Source organism: Mchenga conophoros, linkage group LG1 (assembly GCF_057382185.1).
Source record: "Mchenga conophoros isolate Kocher_MC1m ecotype Shallow Benthic linkage group LG1, M_conophoros_male_GT1.1, whole genome shotgun sequence".
In the NCBI taxonomy this organism is placed as follows: Eukaryota; Metazoa; Chordata; class Actinopteri; order Cichliformes; family Cichlidae; genus Mchenga; species Mchenga conophoros.
Genome location: NC_140526.1, coordinates 7,200,792 through 7,222,095, shown reverse-complemented (window position 1 = coordinate 7,222,095; position 21,304 = coordinate 7,200,792). Strand labels below are relative to the sequence as shown.

The following is a 21,304-nucleotide window of genomic DNA, read 5'->3' as shown; positions in this document are numbered from 1 at the left end:
TACCAGCTAGATGAAGTGACTATTTGCATCTTGTTTGTTAGGCAAAGGCAGCTATGCTAATAATTCAGCATGTAAAACCACATACAACCTATTCACCAGCTACACAGCAATTGGAAATGCCCTTTGCTAAAGCGTGTTTTATTGCTTTATTTAACAATAAAGCTAACTTTTCATACTTTGTCACCAAACCATGAGAAAGGCTACTAATGTCTTCTGTGCACTAGGGTTATAAATATTCTCAAACTGTCTTACCCTCCCAGCTTTTAATTCTGTGAAATTAATTAATGTTTAAAGGCCATTCAGGTACCAATTTACCTAGAAATGGATTAGAATAAGCAAGTTTATTGCTTTGTGATCCAATCAAGTGGATTAATTGTGCAACTGTGGTTCAAAAATTATTTTATGGAATTTGGGAGATATTGTTGCACTCCTCTCATAGTGATATTGAATTGTTGGTTGTGAAGCTATGATTTGGCACATGGTGAGCGAGTGTATGCGTCACCCTGACTTGTTGATTATACCAGCAGTCATGACTTGGTTACAAAAAAAAAAGAAACGACTGAAGAAACAGCACTTCTGTAACGCTACTTTAGACAGTTCTTGTTGCAGAAAGGAATTGAAACCACAAACTGTTTTTCCTGTCCTAACACATTTGCTGATGATCGAAACATCCCTACATGTTCTTGCAAGCCTACTGCACAGTTGAGAGGTTATTGACAGTCGTCTATTTCATATACTGTTTGTTTAATAAAAAGTCTAACAGCCCATATCTAAAGATTTGGCTGAAGTATTTACTGAATATGGTGGTAATTTGCACAGCAACAATGTAATAAAACTGCTACTCATGCATATGTACACATGGCCTGAACAAGGTCATATGGTGGTGGTGGAAGGATGGTATTTATTATCAATAAAAATGACCTTGAGCAAATACTGATTTGCATTTTAAGGAACCCCATTGTGACCTCTGATCACAGGGTAATTTTATGATACTTTAAAGAGGCTATCGTTACCAGGGAGAACACAATTCCCAGCCATATATTTATGGTCTTAACAAATATGCTTCCCGCTGACACAGAAAGACATCCTATTGATGTGGTATGTAGCTGTGTTATTATTATGATTAAACATTAATTTATAACAAACTGACTAATTATGTTTATTCAGTATTTTGTGGCATGTAACCACAGTCTTAACTATAGTAATAATGTATAATTGTACACACTTGTGATTTTTTTTTTTTAATTCCAGTGACTCTAATGTTATATTCTCCTATGAGTACATGTTTTTTTTTTTAATTCAAATAAACAAGCAGTTCTGTCAGATGTTGGAAGCCCAGGATATGCTGGCAGCACCTACCATGCGAGTATGCAGACAACTATTATTAGGTCTCCTAAGGACGGCAGATGAATGGAGAGACATACCAGTCTCAATTATTTATTGTTATTTTCCAGTTTGGTTACTTTTACAGCTAGCTTTTTTCTTTTTTATAAATGAAAAAGGCATCAAGATCAGTCCTTATGCATGCTTTTAATTTAATCTATATAGTGTCAAATCATAACAAGTCCCCTCAAGTTGTTTTATATTATAAAGTTATGGATCTTACAGTAATAGCGAGACAATCAAACGCCAAGAATCGACCCACTTTTACTATAGTGTGTCATCTGATCTAGATTTAAGTATAGCCTTTATCAAACATGTCTAATCTTAAAAATAGAGAGAGTGTCTGTCTCCCGACAGACATGCTGAGTTGGAAGTGGGCAGTGGGTGGTCTGAAGGCCAAGTGTTACGTCACTGCACGAACAGGCCACGGTCAGAATGGAACGTCCTTAGTTCTGTATGTGTTTGTGTGCCCAAAATAACCAGGGTATTGATTAGCCAAATGCTTACTCTAAAGTAAAAGGTCATTTTTTTCTGAGTCTGTGATTGCTTTTCTGCACACACAATTGTTTAAACATAACGTTTGTTCCACAGGAAATTACGGCTAATATCTAATGCAGTTTAACTCCTGCTTGTTATGCAGGGAGGACGTGGCTATCAGAGCAGTGTTAATAAAAGTTACTTGGTGTCAGCCATGTATATAACACTAAGGATTCTGGGTCCAAATATTATGTTTGCTTGTGAATGGTTGCATTGACTGGGATGTGTGAGGTTTTGAGCTTCAGTCGTTTAGTAATAACACTTTGTGTTTTCTGATCCACAGAAAAGGAATTAAACACTAAATGTGTTGTGGAAATGGTGAAAAACCAGACGATCCTCCATCCTGCAGGAGGTAACCTTGGAAAAGGAGACTCTAGGTAAGTCTGTTTAGAGTGTGACTCATGTCAACAGCTGATGTATTTTCTTCACTGGCACCTAATTCCTCCCCCCCCCCCCCCCTTTTTTTTTTTTTTTCTTTCTCAATGAGGGCTGCAATGCATGTCTTGTGCAGCAGTGAATGAAAACAGTCATTTTGCATTGTTATGTGTTGACACAATTCAAGAGGATGTGGGTGGAACAGACTTGAGAAATTCTCAGAAAATGTTCTGAGGACATTACCTACTATGACCATTACAGATGTACATCCATAAATGATTTTAGTAATCAATGGAAAAAAGTTGGCTCTTACAACTCTAGAACCTGCTTGAGAATACCCCTATTTGACTTTTATTTTGACAAAACTATCCAGGGGTATTTAAAAGAAAGGAGCAATTTTTAGCCTGGGTTTTTACCAGGAAGTGAAAGTTTTTTGAGTGTCCTAGGCCAAAATAGGCAGCATGTTTTTTTTTGGTTTTTTTTTGGTATTGTGGCAGAGAGTGGAACTCCCAAAGAAATCCCGTACAGGCATAATGTTAACTCCACTCCAGTGGTGTCACACATGTGACCTAGTCATTACCTACTGTAAATTCATCAGTTAAAGTGCAGTATCATGCCTTTTGTGGTGATGTCAGCCTTACTAAATATGTTTAGATCTAGAAAAGTTTAAATCATTAACACTTAAAAACTATTGGTGTTTAGGGTATAGGTTTCAGCACTCACACCAGGGACCCAAGTTCAAGTCATACACTTTATTTGTCATTTTAGAAGGTTTCAAGCTCTGCTGTCTTGACTGCAACAGCTACCTGTCCACACTTTGTCCATTCTAAACAAAATACATGTTGCGGACATGAAAATTAAATACCTCCGTTACAAAGTTGCACGAACTGTAATGTAATTTTGTGTTTTTTCACTTGAACAGATTGTTGTTTTGTGATATTTATTTTCTCTCTTCTTTATAAGTGAGTTAACTCTACACAGAAGGGTCCTGCCTGTATTTGAACCTTTAGCTATGAGGCAACATTGATAACCACTGAGACACCATGCTGATACGGGCTGAATAGACATACTTTTAATGGTTAAGCCAAATTGTAAGAAAATAAAGGATAAAATAATATTGATGTGCTTTCAGTGTCTTACTTTTAACGGCCTTAATAGTCACACATCTCATGAGCTGCCAGTAGCCCTCTTTTATTGCCCTCATACAGATTTATAGTTGGCTTTTTTTCTTATTCTTTTTTTTGCCCTTTTGTCTTCTGAGAGGTTTGCAGTGCTTTGGGAATTTTCTTATATCCTCCCTCTAATTGCTGTTTCTCAAGAGGTCTTGTCTCAGATTTGTCTGGAATGTCCTCATGATGTAGTTTTTGGCAGGAAGCAGACCAGCCACCTGTTGGGCCTCTTCAAGGCAGGTGGATTTTAACTCACGCCACTTGTCTCTTGTTTTCCACTCTTGGCTTTCCCTCCCATCTTGTTAACCAGCTGCTGTTGGTGGTAATGGCATAACTGTGCTCGGGGTGTCTGAGTTCCTGTACTGAAGGAATTAAGATGTGTTAGATTTGGTTGTAAAACACAGAACAGGATTGTGTGTGTGCTGTTAATTTGTGTCCAAGTTGTTCCAGACTAATGGTGAGATCGCTCAAACTGCGTCTCAAATTGATGGGAAGTAAGCGATTTTAATTAACCTTTTTTTCGTCTAGTCTGATGGTTTGAGATCATCTATTAATCATTCTTGACTACGGATTCTGACTACTGACCATATTGGTGGAAGCCAGCTGTGTCAGAAGAAAGACCTCCTTGTGACTGCTGAAGCCGACTGCAGACTGCCAGATCAGACGCGGTGAATAATGGCTTCAGGCTGACGTTCATGAGCAGACAGCAGCACTGTGTGTGTGTGTGTGTGTGTGTGTGTGTGTGAGATATGCCTAGAAGAAAGACTTCACCATCGAGATGCACGGAGACAGAGAGAGTTGTATATATAAAAAGACAGACTTGACTCCTGCTCAACTCCTTGTGCCTGGGCTTCCTCCCTTTTTCTCAACTCTTCTGTTTCCTTAGCAACGCACGAGGAGGTTAACTCTGGGTCACTGCCAGTGACCGTAAAGCCCCTTCCTTGATTGAGGAGAAGATGGAAGAGGGGGGGAAAGCCTCATTTACACGAGCATCTGTCGCCCATAAACTTCCTAGAGGTGACTTTTATGGTGGCCTGAACAAGAGCAGCGCTGCCGCTTCTCCCACTGTCTGTCAGTGACAAAGGACTAACGAAGTGACAGAAGGATGGGCTGAGTGTTGTTTGCAGATGCTGTTTTTATTTTGTTTGCTTGGGTCCAGGTTTCATTGACATGGTGTTTACATTTGAGGATTATCTTTTACTCACCAAGTTTCCTGGTTGTTAAGGTTTCGAAAGACTGGAGTGGGTGCAATAAAGGTTAGGGTGTTGCAGGTGCACACTATTTGTTTAAGTTACTGAGTTATAAAGGTCCTCTGTTTAAAGCTGGGCAGAAGATAACGTCATCTTTACTGATAGCTTTATCTGCACAAACTAGCTTTATTATTATTATTATTATTAGACTCTCATTTAAATTTATTTACTTTAATTGGCATTAAGTAGAGTCTTATTACTGCACTTGTTAATATAATTCAAACAATAATAACAATGTTAAACAAATCACTACAGACTGTCAGAACTGTGGCTTACACTGTGTAAAGGCACTTAGTGTGGAACAATAGGCAGCTTGAAAATTGGACAGGACATTTGCTATACAAATGAGCTCAAGGAAGGAAGTTTTAAGTCAGAGGTCATGTGACATGTGGCCTTCACAAAAGGATTGGGATCATTTTGCTGGGCATCTACAGAGCAGTGACAGGTTTATTTAACTTTAGGGTAGCTCAATATGCATTTATATACAGCCCACTAGTACAATATATAATCAGCATAGTGTTGGTGGGCTGAAGGATGAAGGCTGGTGTATAAGATAAGATAAGATACCTTTATTAGTCCCATGAGTGGGAAATTTCATGTTAAGGCTGCTGACCTATTGCACGCTATGGCGGCGCCATCTTACCCTCCGACCATACATACATTACACAAAAACATCACATGGGGAAGACAGGTCAGACAGGTCTAACAATGCAAAATGCACCACATGAGGAAAGATAAGGAGAAAAAAAAAAAACTCCCCCCCCCAGACTGAGCTTCAATAGGGAGATCAGTTTGAGAACAGAAACACCTCTGCACATAGCACATGAAAAAACTCTTAATACATCAAAGAAACACATGACAAGCAACAGGGATGGGTAAAGGGTGAGAGACAGCCAATGTAGACAGTACATCCGGGCCTGCAGCAGCGCTGGTCTCCTTGATCCACCATCGGCATGGAAGGGAATAAGCGTCGAAGGCGTTTGGAGGGGGAGGGGGGATGTGTGTGTGTGTGTGTGTGTGTGTGTGTGTGTCCAGAGTTATTCTCAGTTTCCTTAACCTAAGGTTGCTTTCTGACATACCGTTAGCTGTGCAAGAAAACACACTGCCTTGTTATTAATTAAAAAAGAAGCTGAAAACTTCACCTGTGGAAATGTTCACCTTCTAATGTAGTAGACCCCTAATCTCTGCCGTGAGATAGTTTTCAGTAATGTCTCCAGAAGTGTTTTTGTTGGGGGTTGTTGCCGAAACTCAGGATTAGTTCTGTTTAAATACAAATGAAGGATTTTCTTCTCTTAGGTTGTCAGGACCTGTGTTTCTAACCAGGCAGATAGGGGAAAGTCATGGCCACTGATCTGATTACTTGATCTGATATCTAATGGTAGCTTGGGAGCACAACTTTCATTTAAAAGGTATCTGCTCTCAAGCTTACTCCTGATTAGTAAATGCATGCATCCAGATGGACTTGGTGCTGAATGCCTTACAGCTGATGCACAAGCACCTGTCGGTTGTTTCAGTTTAGACATATACCTCCAGTTTAATGTGGGTCAAAACAGAGGACACTTTTTTTTTTTTTTCAAGGCTAAATGACGATTACTTTTTGAAGACTTGTAGCTTATTGTGTAAACCGATACAGACATCAGCATATAGAAATATAAGGATTAGGACTTTTCCAAATGTAACTTATGTTCTCATTCCTGACTGTCTTGTTCAATGTGGAAGGAAAGAAAGGCAGCCAGCAGACGAGGTTGTGTACAGGATGGGTGAATAATAATAATAATAATAATAATAATAATGGATTGCATTTATATAGCGCTTTTCGAGACCCTCAAAGCGCTTTACAATTCCACTATTCATTCACTCTCACATTCACACACTGGTGGAGGCAAGCTACAGTTGTAGCCACAGCTGCCCTGGGGCAGACTGACAGAAGCGAGGCTGCCATATCGCGCCATCGGCCCCTCTGGCCATCACCAGTAGGCGGTAGGTGAAGTGTCTTGCCCAAGAACACAACAACCGAGACTGTCCAAGCCGGGGTTCGAACCGGCAACCTTCCGATTACAAGACGAACTGCAAACTCTTGAGCCACGATCGCCCTAAACCTGAAACAAAATTAACACAACAGAGCTTGTCCTTTCTATTTAGGCTTACTTGCAGCCTCTTTACGACAGCCTGTACTACAATAAAATTATTAAATAATAAAATTATTAAAGCACAAGTTTTCTCTGCTAGCCGTTTTTCAACATTGGACTGAAAAGATGCACCTCAGCACTAAGACGGTTCATTTACAGGGTGTTCACTTGCCCGTTAATGACTGTGTATTGTATTATTATTGTAATTATATTTTAAGTTAAAAATATTTTATTACACTACTGGTGATTTTCTTTCTCCCCTGGGTAAAACCTTTGAGGGAGGAAACAAAAACAACTAACAAAAATAACCAAAAAACAACTTTGCAGTGCGGATACCAACTACAAGTATTTGAAAGGACTCAGCAGGCATTTCCTTATTTTTTCCCTTTCAGTTGTGTGTCCTGTGTGTGGGTCTGATTCAGTTCTTCCTGGGCAGACCACTTTAGTTGTTCAGGGGACCACTCTATGACTCATATGTCTGTGAAGGTTCTCAGTCATCCAGGTCATCGTAGTCAAAGGAGCTTGCAAAGAAAAGCGTCTGGACTTCTTTAAGTTGCTTGAAGACGTTTCTCGGATGAGAGGTGAAACGTCTTCAAGCCAACTTAAAGAAGTCCAGACGCTTTTCTTTGCAAGCTCCTTTGACTCTATGACTCACTATAATGGTGATACATTTTTGATTGAAGTTGGAAATTTCTTGACCATCAAAGATACATTAATGATGTAATTATCTACCTCCCTATTCACTCTGTCAACCAAGGTTAATGAGTTTTTTGTGGGGGATTTTTTTGGTCTTTTTTTCGTCTTATATTAAATCTCTCATTAAACTTAGTATCCTTGGTGTTTTTCCATGTGTCCTTTCTCACCAGAGATGTCCTTACCTCCAGGATCTGCATTGCTTTGCCAGGGTACTTTGCACTTGTGTGTCTGATAAGCAGGCAGCTAACTTCCCTACAGCCACGTCATCAGTCGCTGCAGTTTGCATGATGACCTGAGGCTGTTTGCTTTGGACTCGTGAAGCTGAATGTTGACACACTCTGACAAAGATCTGTCTCCCATCAGATGTCAACGAGGCAAATACAGGCGGCTTGGTTTCCAAGGCGATACACAAAAGTGGCTATGTGGCCCCTTATCTTGAATTGATGCTGGATGAGGTGTGTGTAACACCATATGTCTGAGGGCAGTATACATTGTGCTTGTAAGAGTGGTTTTATTGTGCTCACTAAGATTTGTGTTGGGAGTGAATGCTCTACAGTGTTTGTGTTAATGTCGAAAAGATGGCACTTGAATGTAAAGTAAGGGCGGGTGCTTAACTTGTTCAGTGTGAACCAACCATGTGTTGGGGGTCCACTAATAAAATGTCTGCATTAGAATCAAGATGGAAAAGACTGACACACTGGCTTATGACTCCACATTATTCCTGCTCTTGCAAGTAGAGGTGATACTGATGCATTGGCTTTGTGAATTGGAAGGAAAATGTTATATAGTGTTCATTTTCTTTTTCCAAATAACAATCTAAAAAGTCTGGTGTATTCAACCCCCTTTACTCAGACAACCCTAAATAAAATCCAGTGCAACCGGTTGCCTTCAGAAGTCACCTGATTAGTAAATAGTCCACCTGTCATACTTGAATCTCAGTATAAATACAGCTGTTCTGTGACAGCCTCAAAGGCTTGTTTGAGAATTCAGAATTGATTCAGTTTTTCATTTATATAGCACCAAATCACAACAACAGTTGCCTCAAGGCTCTTTATTTTATAAAGAAGCCAACAATCTGATGATCCCCTATGAGCGAGCACCTGGCAACAGTGGGAAGGAAAAACTCCCTTTTAACAGAAGGAAGCCTCTGACAGAACCAGACTCAGGAAGGGGCAGCCATCTGCTGCAACTGGACGAGGGTGATGTGTGGAAGGCTGGACAAAAGGCATGCTGTGGGGGAACCCCCCCAAAAAAAGATTAATAATAACTAATGATTAATAGCAAATGGCATCATGAAGACCAAGTAACACACCACACAGTTCAGGGATGAAGTTGTGGAGGTTTTAAAAACGTATTCCAAGCTTTGAAAATCTCGCAGAGCATTGTGCAGTCCATTAAAGCAAACCTACCAAGATATGGTCATCCACCTAAACTGACAGTCCAGGCAAGGAGCACAAAGTAGAATTTCCAGTAGTACAACCACACCAAGCCTACAGTCAGAACTACAATGTTGCATATTACAAGCATATTTGTGTTAGAATGGCCCAAAGTCCAATAAATCCTATTGAGAATCTGTGGCAAGACTTGAAAATGGCTTTTCACAGACGCTGTCCCTCCAATCTGACTGCACTAGAGCTATTTTCACAAAGAGAATTTGGGGTGGAGCTTGTGTTGTCGTTGTTGTTATTTTGTTTTTGTTTTTTTGTTTTTATAGGAGGGACAATGTACATTAATAAACATTGCTGTAAATGTATCAGATTTAGCCATATGCTAATTTTTATCTATAGTCACTGCCCAAATCTTAAAAGTAGATACTTAGCAGTTGAGAACTACCCCCAAAAGACTTGTAATTGCCAAAAATTAAAGGTTCAAAAAAGAATTGGCTGAGGAGGGCTAAATACAAAAATTTTATTTTCTTTCCACTTCACAGTTATGGGCTACTTTGTGTCTATCACATAAAATACATCCGTTTGTGGATGTAACAAGAGAAAATGTTGAAATGTTCATCATCATCACTTTATTTCCAAAGCGCTTTAAAAACAACATAACAACTGACCAAAGTGTCAATGTAACAATTAATCAGCTATAACTTAATTCATAGAAGATGGCCAAACATTTGAAATGGTAACGGTACATACTAAGGGTAAAAATTTAAGATGGATAACAACTTACTCTTGGTTGAAAGCCAAGGAGAAAAGATGTGTTTTTCAATAAGTTTTAAAAGCAGCAAGAGATGGAACCTGTCTGACCTCCAATGGCAGGGCATTCCATATCTTAGGAGCCAAAACTGCAAAGACTGTCTCCTCTGGATGTATAAAATATCTTTGGGACAGTCAAAAGCATCTAGTTAGCTGAACTAAGAGCATGGGATGGTGTGCAAGGGTGAAGCAACTCAGAGAAATAACAAGGGGCAAGACTATTAAGAGATTTAAAAAAAATAAATAAATAAAATTGAGGTCAAAGCTTCATCTCATTGGAGATTTACATTCCTATCAGATCATTTTAGTCATCTTTTGCAGTTAAATGAAAACCTTTACCAAACACACAAACAAAAGGTGTTGGTAAAGGTGGTGTTAAATACCTCCAAACTGTTTCTTCTTCACTGTTAGCTTCCTACATTAGCTCTCCTGCTAGCTCCTGTTGTCACATGTAATATAAAAACAGAATACATCAGTGCAAAAATAAGTACGTTGTGACCAGTATTCCATCAGCTTTTGAATTTGGGTCGAGCTGATCTTTTATCCGAATGTCAGATAGGATTTAACCAATAACAGCGAAGTCCAAGCTAACACGTTCATTTGCTTTTAGCTTTAATATTTGAGAAGAGAATACAGAGTTGGGTCCACAGCAATCTTTAATCCATAAGTTTTGTTGTCTGAAAGTGACAGCCATAAAAACTAAAATTAAAATGTGTGAGAAATTGAATTGTTTTGGTGTACTGTGAGCAGTCGATTGAATATTTGACTTTTCCATGAACATCTTGGAGATAAATGGACTTTGTTTGGCCTGTAGTGCAGCGATAAGAAGAGAGCTTAAATGTAAGCACATCAATAAATTGAGCATACTTTACCTGCTTAGCACCAGAGGGAAGCAGGAGAGCACTGGCTGATCGCACAAATATATAAATAGGCTGCGATAGTCACTGCCACCTTTACTATATCCTCTCCCAGCTGTGGATTTTAGTAGTAGTGGTAAACTAACCCTGAGTGTATGAGATGGTGGAACTTAAAAAAAAAAAAAATCTGCAGCCTTAATTTCAGTGTTCATATCAAAGCCAAGCCGCATAAACAGCTTGGTCTGTCTTATTTGTGTACAAATTGCTCTACTGTTCAGTTGCCTGATAATACAAATGATGCAATCTATTTATATTTTGTAGGTCAAGTTTTCTGTCATATTGCTGCAAAGGGTTGAATGCAGGCAGGGAAAGTAACCATCCAGAACTCCGCTGAAAGTGCATCACAGGGATTGAGAAACTGAACTAGATTTACTTGGGCTTCAATTTGGTTTGGGGCTTAATGTCAGCAGTACTTACATGATCACTGCAGACACACTTAAACTACAGTGAGTCTTGATTTTTTCTGGCTTTATTTTTTTTGGGGGGGGGGGGGGGGACTTGATACATCTAACTGGTTAATTAATTACTCATTCAGAACATCGAGCAGTAAGAACTAGGACAGAAAAAGCAGACTCTCTATATTATTTGACTTTTGCTCATCGGAAGAATAGCAGGTTGCTGTTGCACATATACAGTGAATGTGCAGAGGTTTAAAATGTGCTATGTATAAAACATTGTATGCTGTCTGGAGAGTACAGTTTGTTAATATAGGAGGATAAATTCAGGTCATTTAATCATTTACACACCATGTGAGGGCCAATTGTTCTATAACATACCAACCTGTGTAAACTGTACTAAAACTGTTGTCATGTGCCATCAGTATGTGCCGTGTTGCTCTTATGCTCTTTGTGCTTCAGCTTAACATTCCAGTCTCAGACTCAGGCTCTTTCCTCCTTAAACCCCTTGGCTACCTTCAGCCTTCTTTCCATCATCCACTCCTGTTCCTCCCTACATCGCCATGGATGGTACAGTCCGAGAGAGAGAGAGATAGTGAGAGAGAGAGAGAGAGAGAAAGCAGGAATGCAAGAACAGAAGAGAGAGAGAGAGAGAGGAGGGGGGGAAAGCAGCCATGCATTAAGTTATTTTTTTAAATGACGGCGATCAGAGCAGAGGAGTAGGCCGAAGCAGGGAGGGACTAATAGAAGTGCACGAGGCGGGTTCACAGCTCTCCTGACCGTCTCATTCTCCTCGCTCATTGGTCAGGGGGGGTCCCTAGCTTCATATCACGCAAAACATGGGTGACCCTTTTTGCCAGCAGCCTTTGAAGCAATTGTGACAGCTGTCATCACTGTGTATGTCAAAACCTGTCAAGTTAGCTTCATCCTTGAATTGGAGATGCATCTGCAGGGAGACTTCTGAAAAGCCCCCAAGAATAGGATTTAAAAAAAATAAAAATCTGAAAATAAGGGTGTGGATGACAACTATAGTGTATAAAATTACTCCTACCTCATCCCCTTTTTTGTGCTTTAAGAGAGTAAATGTTATTAATGAATTTTAACTTGGGAACTTAAATAAACTTCACTTTTTAGCACTGACAAAACCCTCTAAAACATTTGTAGGAAGTCCTGATTGGATACTTATTGAAGAATAGCTACTGGTATCAATTACACAGCAGATAGGAATCGGTCTGCGTGCATCTGCTCTCTGAATGCAACACATCAGCAGTGGAACGTCTGTGAAATATGAAGTGTTACAGATTGCTGGCTGGTTTGTGCAAGAACTGCAGCTATAGTGGTTTATAAAGAATGTGCATGGGTAAAAGGAAACAGGTGTGAGGATGTCTTTGTGCAAGTGTGTTTTCTCGTGATGCCATCTTTATGAGGGCCTAAATGTGTTTCAGATATTTAGACAAAGGATTAATGCTAATGGGAACAGTTCGGTTAAGCAAGGTTTTCATTGCCGAATGTTAAGCTGTACAGTAATGTGTTTTAGAAGGAAGCCGGTGAAAGGTTGTAGGCCTTGGTGGCAGAAGTATTTCTGAGTGTGGGTTTTTAAACCGCTAGAAATCTCTTTCCTCAAGCCATCGAGTCAGATGATGATCTGACTTGATGCAGCTCTTTGGCTGACAGCTGCCCTCACCCTTTGGGCAGCACCACCACTGCACTAATGGAGGAAGAAGGTGACAGGAGAGGAGAGTTAGGATGAATAGAATAAAGGACAACAGACAAAACCTTATTGCATTTGAAGTGAATATGAACTATGGTAGAAGGAGTCACAGGCACTGCCAGAGACTCCCTCTCTCAGGGAACACCAATCTAATCAGTGCTTGTGGCTTCACACTGAACAATCTTGATCTTGAAAAGAATCTGCAGGCCTGGGTCACACTAGTATGCTTTGAGAGTTCGGCCTGACCCTAACCACAGATTGGTAGTCCTGTGTAGCACTGTGAGAGGTTCAGGGTAGGACATTTTAATAGATAAATCCTGGGACAAAATTCAGACAGTGTCAAATTTAGGATGACTGTCTCATGCTGTGAGCCCTGGTTTGACCCGTGTCGACTAACAAACCAATAGGAATGCAGCGTGAAGTGCAATGCTGATCAAAAGAGATTGGCACTTAGAACGGGTGTGAGTAAACCATATAAAACAAAATGATTGCAAAATCCAGTTGAGTTGCTGCAGTAGAATGTTTTGTGTATGGCCTCCAGCTCTTTTTCTTTCTCACTAAGTAATAACGGCGTCTTGGCACCAATTCAGCAAATGCGTCAAATGCGATCGCTTGCCTAAGTTTAAATGATCCATCTTGTAAAATGTGGCCTGAAGTGAACTTGCATAATTATTGTGCTTAAGCACCTTAGGAGATTTGACAGTTAAGCTGGCTGCTAGTAACCTTACACCAGGCTTGATTTACCAGTATTCAGTCATACTTCATATTGTAATGACAATTCTAAAATGGTTGGTTTTCTCTGCACACTCAGATTCACACATTTTGTTGTGTTTTTTGTGGGAAGTAAGAATTATTGAATTGATTGAACAGTCCACTTTTACTCCAAGATGTGGAAACTGGAATCACATATGTGTCTGCACATATTTACAGACACATACTCATTTACTTCATGCATATAATAATGTAAAACCATGCTCTAATTTATGTATTTCTTATAATCTGTGGAGCAGGTTGATGTCAAATGTTTATGCTTCTGTAACTTAGTTATTGATTTGCCAGCTTAAGAGCTTATAATTCATTTTCAGCACATACTATTTAAAATTAGGTTAGCCTGTACTGACATTTCCTCATATGCAGAGAAAACCAGATGGAGTTCCCGTCTGTTTACTGGAGGAAACCATTTTGAAGGACATAGCTGTTGGCTAAAAGCTCATGATGTCTGTCGTGTGTATGACTGAGGCTGCTTGTGTATATATTTCCTTAGTTTTTCTGTAAAAGCTTGCACAGATATACAGAGCTGTTCCACTTCTTTTTAAAGGTTAACACACTGCCAGCTTCAGTACCCCTCTATCTCACACATCTAGTGCTATTCTCACACACGCATTCCTGAAACGATTTACTACGCCCTCAGAGATGAATGCAGCGCCCACCCTAACACCCAGATACACACCCAAATCCCCCGAGAGGCTGTTTTTGACATGTGACACAGAAGCTGTAAACAACTACAACAATGGCTATGTTTTAAAGTAAATGTTAAAACAAGGAAAGCCTAAAGCAAATGACATTAATCCAGTCTGCCTGTCTGTCCACCCACATATAAATTTCTTTCTCTTTTTATCTCTGCATGCTACACATTAGGGTCAAAATTAGCCTTGAAAGCCCATCCTACTGCATCCTTTTAATTTGCACTAAATGCCGTCTTTCTGTCTTTCCACATGTTCCCGTTGACCTCGATCCTCCCAACATCATCAGGAGTCAGTCCAAGGTAACGGCACACAAATACACACACAGACATTTTCAACACTAATTCCATGGTTGTGAATCATCTGTTTTAAACAAAGGCACCGCTGTACTACTTCAGCTCAGTTTCTGAGCTGTGTGCAACCATACAGGCAGCGATATAAAGTAATGATTTGTAAAACCATTATTGCCAAAATGGTTTGTTTAATTTATGAACCTTTATTTTAATCCTGAGGCAATACTTGTTCCCTAGAAACTGAATGTTTTTTCCCACTGGTTCTCTTTGCTGTGTGTGATTATTTTTATCGTCGTTTGAGACTTGATGGTCGCTATGATTACACATTTTGAGCATTTGAGCATTTAAAAACACAATATACACCTTTTTTTTTACTGTGGTGGCTTGTGCGACTACATATTCCAGTATAACATGTCATGGTGGTGCTGTTTTGTCTGTGTGTTTACAGGTTTTTGCCTATGATTATTGTTTCTGGTCCATGGATGAGACAGATAAGGAAAAATTTGCAGGTATGTAAATTTTTATTTTAATCATTCAAAAAGAAATTGCATTAAAATATCACTAGCAGATGTGTTAACTAAATATATACTTCAGTTATACAGACTATGTCTGTTTGTGCCACTTAACTGCAGGTCAGGAGGTGGTGTTCCAGTGCCTTGGGGAAAGTCTTCTCCACAATGCCTTCCAGGGCTACAATGCCTGTATATTTGCCTATGGACAAACTGGTAATTTACACTTGGACAACTCACATATTTATGGTGAATCTTATTTTATGACAGAGCGTCTAACTTAACAAGATAAGATAAGATAAGATAAGATAAGATAAGATAAGATAGAACTTTATTAATCCCTCGGGTGGGTTCCTCTGGGAAATTCGACTTCCAAAAAGCACAGCAACGACCGAAGTTACAGTTACAGAATTGTTATTTATATATATATATATATATATATATATATATATATATATATATAAAAATAAATACAGAGACAAATATAAATAAAATATACAAAGGGGATAAATAGAATAAATAGGAATAAAAAATAAAAATACAAGTGAATTGCACATTTCAAGTATTGAGTCTCAGGGGTTGGTTACAGTATGTGGCAGATTTCTATCTATATTTTATTGCCTTAAAGCTTTTTTAGGAGTGTCTTTGTGGACTACTACTTGTACCGACTTGCATTTCTTCAGTACAAATAAGACACAGAAGTTAAAATACATGCACATGTTTCAGATATCTCATGTCCCATAATGTGTAGAGCGCTTATCATACTCTTACTTTACATATAATCTTGACCCTGCGACAGCAAGTTGGAGCTCATAAATTGATCCACTGTCTACACATGAGTCATAATGAGTCGAACCTTTTACTTGTTTGTCAGGTGAAATCATTCTTTAATAATTTCACAATCGTACCATCATTACTTTGTGTGTTAGTGGCAGTGTTTTGTATCAGCTGCCACAAAGACAAGAAATTATTTTACATTTAACTATACCTGCTGCAGTCAGTCTCCTGAAACTGGAGTATTTGTCTCCGTGTTTGCAGGCTCGGGAAAGTCGTACACTATGATGGGCTCAGTGGATCAGCCAGGGCTGATACCTCGACTGTGCAGTGCTTTGTTTGAACGGACACAGAAGGAACAGCGGGAGGAGGAGAGTTTCACTGTTGAGGTCTCCTACATGGAGATCTACAATGAGAAGGTCCGAGATCTGCTCGATCCCAAAGGGTATGATTTCATTCCTCAATCAGCCCTTTTACAAATGTGTGGGTGGTTTCGTTTTTCATTTGAAAGGTGTGGCAGCTCTGATAAATCCTAAACAATTCAGTAGTTGCCTTTGGTTGAGTTCCCTTCCACGAGCCAAATTTAAATCAATAGAGTATTAGATTTACAGAACGTTTGTCTTTCGTCTCATATCCTTATAATGCAGATTCTGCCTTTCTAATATTAGTATCCTATTAAACTAGATTCAGCATCTTAGAGCTGACTCACTGTAAAACCCACAAAGGTTGTAACAGCACCAGCAGGTGTAGAATTACATCAGTCTTCGGTGTATTTTCAAATGCAAACTCATTTTTACATATTTAAAAGACTGTAAACACAGGCACTGAAGAATAAGAACACATTTAAATTTATTGTTCAGTTTATTAATAAGTTGATTCTTAGAAAATGCATGTGAAACTGTTTTGAAAGTGTAGAATTGTTCAAGGCATTCTTCAAGCAAAAATGATTGAAGATATTCTGCATTTGACTTTATTGTATATTGAATATCTGGAGAGTTTGACCTGCATGTCAGGCACAACCCCTGAAATTGTTCTTGGAGAAACATTGATAGAAAATGTTTTATATTTCTAATATTTTAGACGCTAAATGTTTTATTTCCAAATAATTTGAAAAAAAAAATGCACATTAATAATGATAATGACAATTCCAATAAACTAAAATACATCTGCTGTAAGTCTACTTTTCTGGTTAATGACCAGCTTGCAGCTCTGCTCTAACATAAACTCAGATTAGCTGATAAATCAGTGAAAGTCTGTCATTTGTTCTGGATCCACCAGCTGCTGTGGTCAGTGCATAAAAAGATTAGCATTCTGCCCTGCAGTCACTGTTTTTGTCCGGTTCGTGTCCAGCAGGTCAGCTGTAAATCAGGACCCCAGGCCTGTGCCTGCTGTCCCAGACACTATAACCTTTGACCTTCACTCACTGCATGACTTTTAACCTCAATAAAACGGACCAAAGACTAGCAGACCATCTGACTGCCATATGCGCTCTGCTGTGGGTCAGATAATGATGAAGTTCTTAGATCTGCGGCAAGTTAGAATTGGGGTCAGAGAGCCAAGTGCTCACAAAGTGTGAACTGTGCACTGTGGACTTCTATTGGTTACCAGAGCAAGCCTAGCCTCTACTGCCTCCCCTGCTTGGACATCATTGTTCAAGCATTGGATGCAATTAGTCACGAGTGACCATGTTGCGTGTCTTTGTTTTAAACCTCATTTTCTTCTATGCCCAGGGGTAGGCAAACACTGCGGGTGAGAGAACATAAAGTTTTGGGTCCATACGTGGATGGCCTGTCTCGACTAGCAGTGGCCAGCTACAAGGTAAAAACAATTCACTGAACAAAAAAACCTTTCATGCATTTATGTCACCTACTACCCCAAACATCCACCATGCAGCACTGCACCACACATCCTGTCTGATCAGTTCTTCAGATTTTCTGTGACACCTGAACAGAGTTTCTTGCTGCCATTTCTTCTCACCGTCCTCTTTGAGTATTTATATCACTTGAAGTACCAAATGTTAGTAGTCTCACCAACCAAATCAAAAATGGTGATAACATTTTGTTTTTTTATATTGTGATTTTTCAGGCGATTCAACCACACTAGTTATAAATTATAATCATTATAAAATATAAAAATAGGCGAAGAATGTGCCGTGTAATTTATGGCCATGTTGACAACTATTCTTTGGAGTGAGGTAAAGCACGTTCAAATAAAAGTGAAACAAACAATTTTATAATTTACAGCTAAATGTCATGGTTACAGTATCTCTGCATCCATCCATCCTCACTCATGAACTTGTCGCTGCATAAGTATTAAAGGTTGGAGTTTGAGCTTTGTAATGATGCTTGTCACATTTTCTCTTTTATGTGACAAAATAGTGGTTTTTAAGAAGGCATGGCAAAATATTTTAGCATTTTCTTTTTTTAGTAAAATACTGTCATGTAATCTGTTTTTGAAATTAAAGCAAAATGGGAAACTATGAAAATGATTGTATTGTTTGTTTATTGTGTCTTCTTCCTTCAGGACATCGAGTCTCTAATGTCAGAGGGCAATAAGTCACGCACTGTCGCTGCTACCAACATGAATGAGGAGAGCAGTCGATCGCATGCAGTCTTCAACATTATTCTCACACACACACTCAAAGATTTAAAGTCTGGGGTAAGATATAACAACACAAACACACACATGCTCACACAAGACTGGTCTGTTATTTATAAAGATGACTAGTTAACATCTGTTCCAACTTGGATTCAAACCATGTTCCCTCAGTCCCCATGCCATAATCTCATCCCTGCACCATCAAGCTGCTGCATCATCCACCCACTTCTAAGCTCTCAAATATGCTCTACACTGTCTAGCCACATCAATCACACATAGATTTTCTTCAAAAGGCCTGCAAGGATTTGCTGGGCACGAGAAATCTAAAGCTTTAGAAATGATTGAGACTTTACTTTTTAATCATTATGATTGCTGAACTTTTTTGGGGTGCGATAATGTTTCTGCTATTTTTAATAATATCTAAACCACAAGAAAAAAGAAAGCTACCAAAAGGGATGATGTCAGCTCCGCCATGTGACCAGGCACTCTTAAGAAAAGACTTAAATGACTAATTCTCCGTCCTGACTGACCCACTTAGTCTCTCCTGATCCTTGCTCTTATTTCCAGCTAGAGTTGCTACCAGCAAGTCCTGTTAATAATTCACAGACATGACTGTGAGTTTGTCAGTTGATACAGCCTGCTCTCCTTTCAAGTCACGCCCAGAGTCAGTCACTGAGTTGGCCAGACAATTCGCCGGTAGGTTCATCAAGCTGAACAAAGTCTAACAGACAGCAAACGCATAAACTGTGTAGTCAGTGAGTGAATCACTTAGCTGACACATCCTTCTGCTACTTTTAACACTATAGTTTATTTTATTATCCCGTCATAAGTGAACATCAGATTAAAAATCTCTACTGGTTTGTGTTATTCCAAAGAACACAATTTTGACCATTCAGTGCAATTTGAGTAATTTTATTTCTGTTTTTGCCGTGGTGACTGCAATATTTAGGTTGCTTTGTGATCCTCTGACTAGCAGAGCATTAGTCATTAGGGAGTTGGACTCGTTTCATGGCACTGAAACCCTGTTAGGCAGTGGTAAGCAGTATTTCTGAGACCCTGAGAACACCATTTAAGGTAGTCAACTTCAATATTCAACACGTATTTAAGCTTCCAAGTTTCTTCAATCTAAATATATAATCTGTCCCCAGTTTTAAAGAAATAGTGACCGTTGATCTTTGAATTGGAGCTCATCTCCGCCCTCAAATGACGCAGCCTGTGTTGGGGGCAGGTTAATAAGAGGCAACCTTTGACAAGTAGCAGAATCACCTGTTGCTGGATGAGTCATTCTGACACTCAGAATCTTGTCACTGGTTTTCCTTTCAGTATCCTGTCCTGTTTGGACTTTTCAGCCACGCTTTCAACTCAAAGGTCAAATTTGTTTGCGCTTTGGCCATGTGTACCTATCTATATCTCAATGGTTTCCTGATGTTTCTCTGTGTCATAAAACACTTTGCAGGCTGTGTAGTATAATGCAGAGTTTTTAAAATGTATTCCAGCAGTTGTTTTCTGCACTGCAGAGTTGACCCTATTTCTTACCATGTGTATCTGTGTGTTGATGCCCCGACACTCGTTTTATGAGCAGACACATTACAGCATTACATTTGTTACTGACTCGAGTATCAACTCCCCTGCTTTAATAATAAAGTATTTTCCTCTTTTTACTATTCGAATAGCTAGTTAGATGTTAAGACTCGAACAAGACAAAAGTGTCAGGGTACTGTAGACTTTTGTGTTTATCTCCAAGTCTTATATTTCCGGGCTACAGATCCTATCGTTGATGATGTAGTAAGGAGCTAAAATTACTGAATTACAAAAGGTTGTGGCTTCTCATGTGGTAGTGCTATTCAGTCATCAGCTTTGCCTCCCCGCTCTCTGTAGCTGTCTAACATGACTTCTCAGTTCAGGGCATTATTTAAAAAAGGTCTAGTTTTCTGTTACGGATAAACATCTCTTGTTTGTTTTAACAATTTGCTCAGTCCTGGGGGATCTACACTTGTGCTGGTGTGAGGCTGATCTGTATCACTTGTCCCTGAGGGTGAGCTTTATCTCATAAGCGAGTCTTTTCAGAATTCAAGTTTGAGTTTACTTTACCTGAGATTTCAAGGTGACAATGCAATGCAGCTGTTTAAGATTGAACTTATCCGCTTCTCAAGATAAGGTTGCTTTGCTTTCCAAGCACAATGAAAACCCCTTTAACAAATGTTTATTTTATAGTAACACATACACATTCTCACAACTACAAACAAACTGCTGCGAAATGTAGTGTAGAAAAAATGTAGAAAAGCTTTTCTGTATGTAATAAAAGAAAAACATGTAACAGAACACATGGCTAAAGTTAGCTTATTATGATTTTCCTTATTTTCTTTCATTTATATATCCTGATAAAATAGGTTACAATAGTGTATTCTCATATTAGTCATGGTTGTATTTCTAACCATGACATCACCTTATATGCTCGAAATCCTTCTTAGCCGAGATTTCAGATTGCCCTAAACTCTGTTTCAGAGGGTTTTTTCCTGCTCAGGTGCAGCTTGGCCAGTGAGCATAGCAGCCCCTACGGCAGGGGTGGGCAACTCCAGGCCTCAAGGGCTGGTGTCCTGCAGGTTTTGGATGTCATTGATCCAACACAGCTGATTTGAATGGCTTGAAGTTCTCCAGACGCCTGGTAATGAACTAATCATTTGATTCAGGTGTGTTGACCCAGGGTGAGATCTAAAACCTGCAGGACACTGGCCCTTGAGGTCTGGAGTTGCCCACCCCTTAACTATGGCCTGTTGTTCAGACTTTGGTTGTTTTTTGTTCTTGGTTTTTCTTTTGTTTTTTGGGGGGGGAAGGGGGGGGTGTGGGGTTTTTTTTTTGTTTTTTTTTTTTTGTTTTTTTTTTTTTTGCTTTTTGTTTTTTTGAGAG

At 39.3% G+C, this 21,304-nt stretch overlaps 1 protein-coding gene across 7 annotated transcripts in view; it reads left to right on the top strand.

The window, feature by feature from the left end:
* kif13ba (kinesin family member 13Ba) overlaps nucleotides 1-21,304 on the top strand; it is a 53,458-nt gene that overhangs the window by 5,062 nt on the left and 27,092 nt on the right. For all 7 annotated transcript variants that reach the window (XM_085297355.1, XM_085242995.1, XM_085297603.1 and 4 more), the window contains exons 3-9: nucleotides 2,204-2,297; nucleotides 14,513-14,525; nucleotides 14,965-15,025; nucleotides 15,149-15,241; nucleotides 16,064-16,244; nucleotides 17,530-17,617; nucleotides 18,323-18,457. In XM_085297355.1, the coding sequence (XP_085153481.1) occupies nucleotides 2,204-2,297; nucleotides 14,513-14,525; nucleotides 14,965-15,025; nucleotides 15,149-15,241; nucleotides 16,064-16,244; nucleotides 17,530-17,617; nucleotides 18,323-18,457 (665 nt within the window). The remainder of the gene's footprint in view (nucleotides 1-2,203; nucleotides 2,298-14,512; nucleotides 14,526-14,964; nucleotides 15,026-15,148; nucleotides 15,242-16,063; nucleotides 16,245-17,529; nucleotides 17,618-18,322; nucleotides 18,458-21,304) is intronic.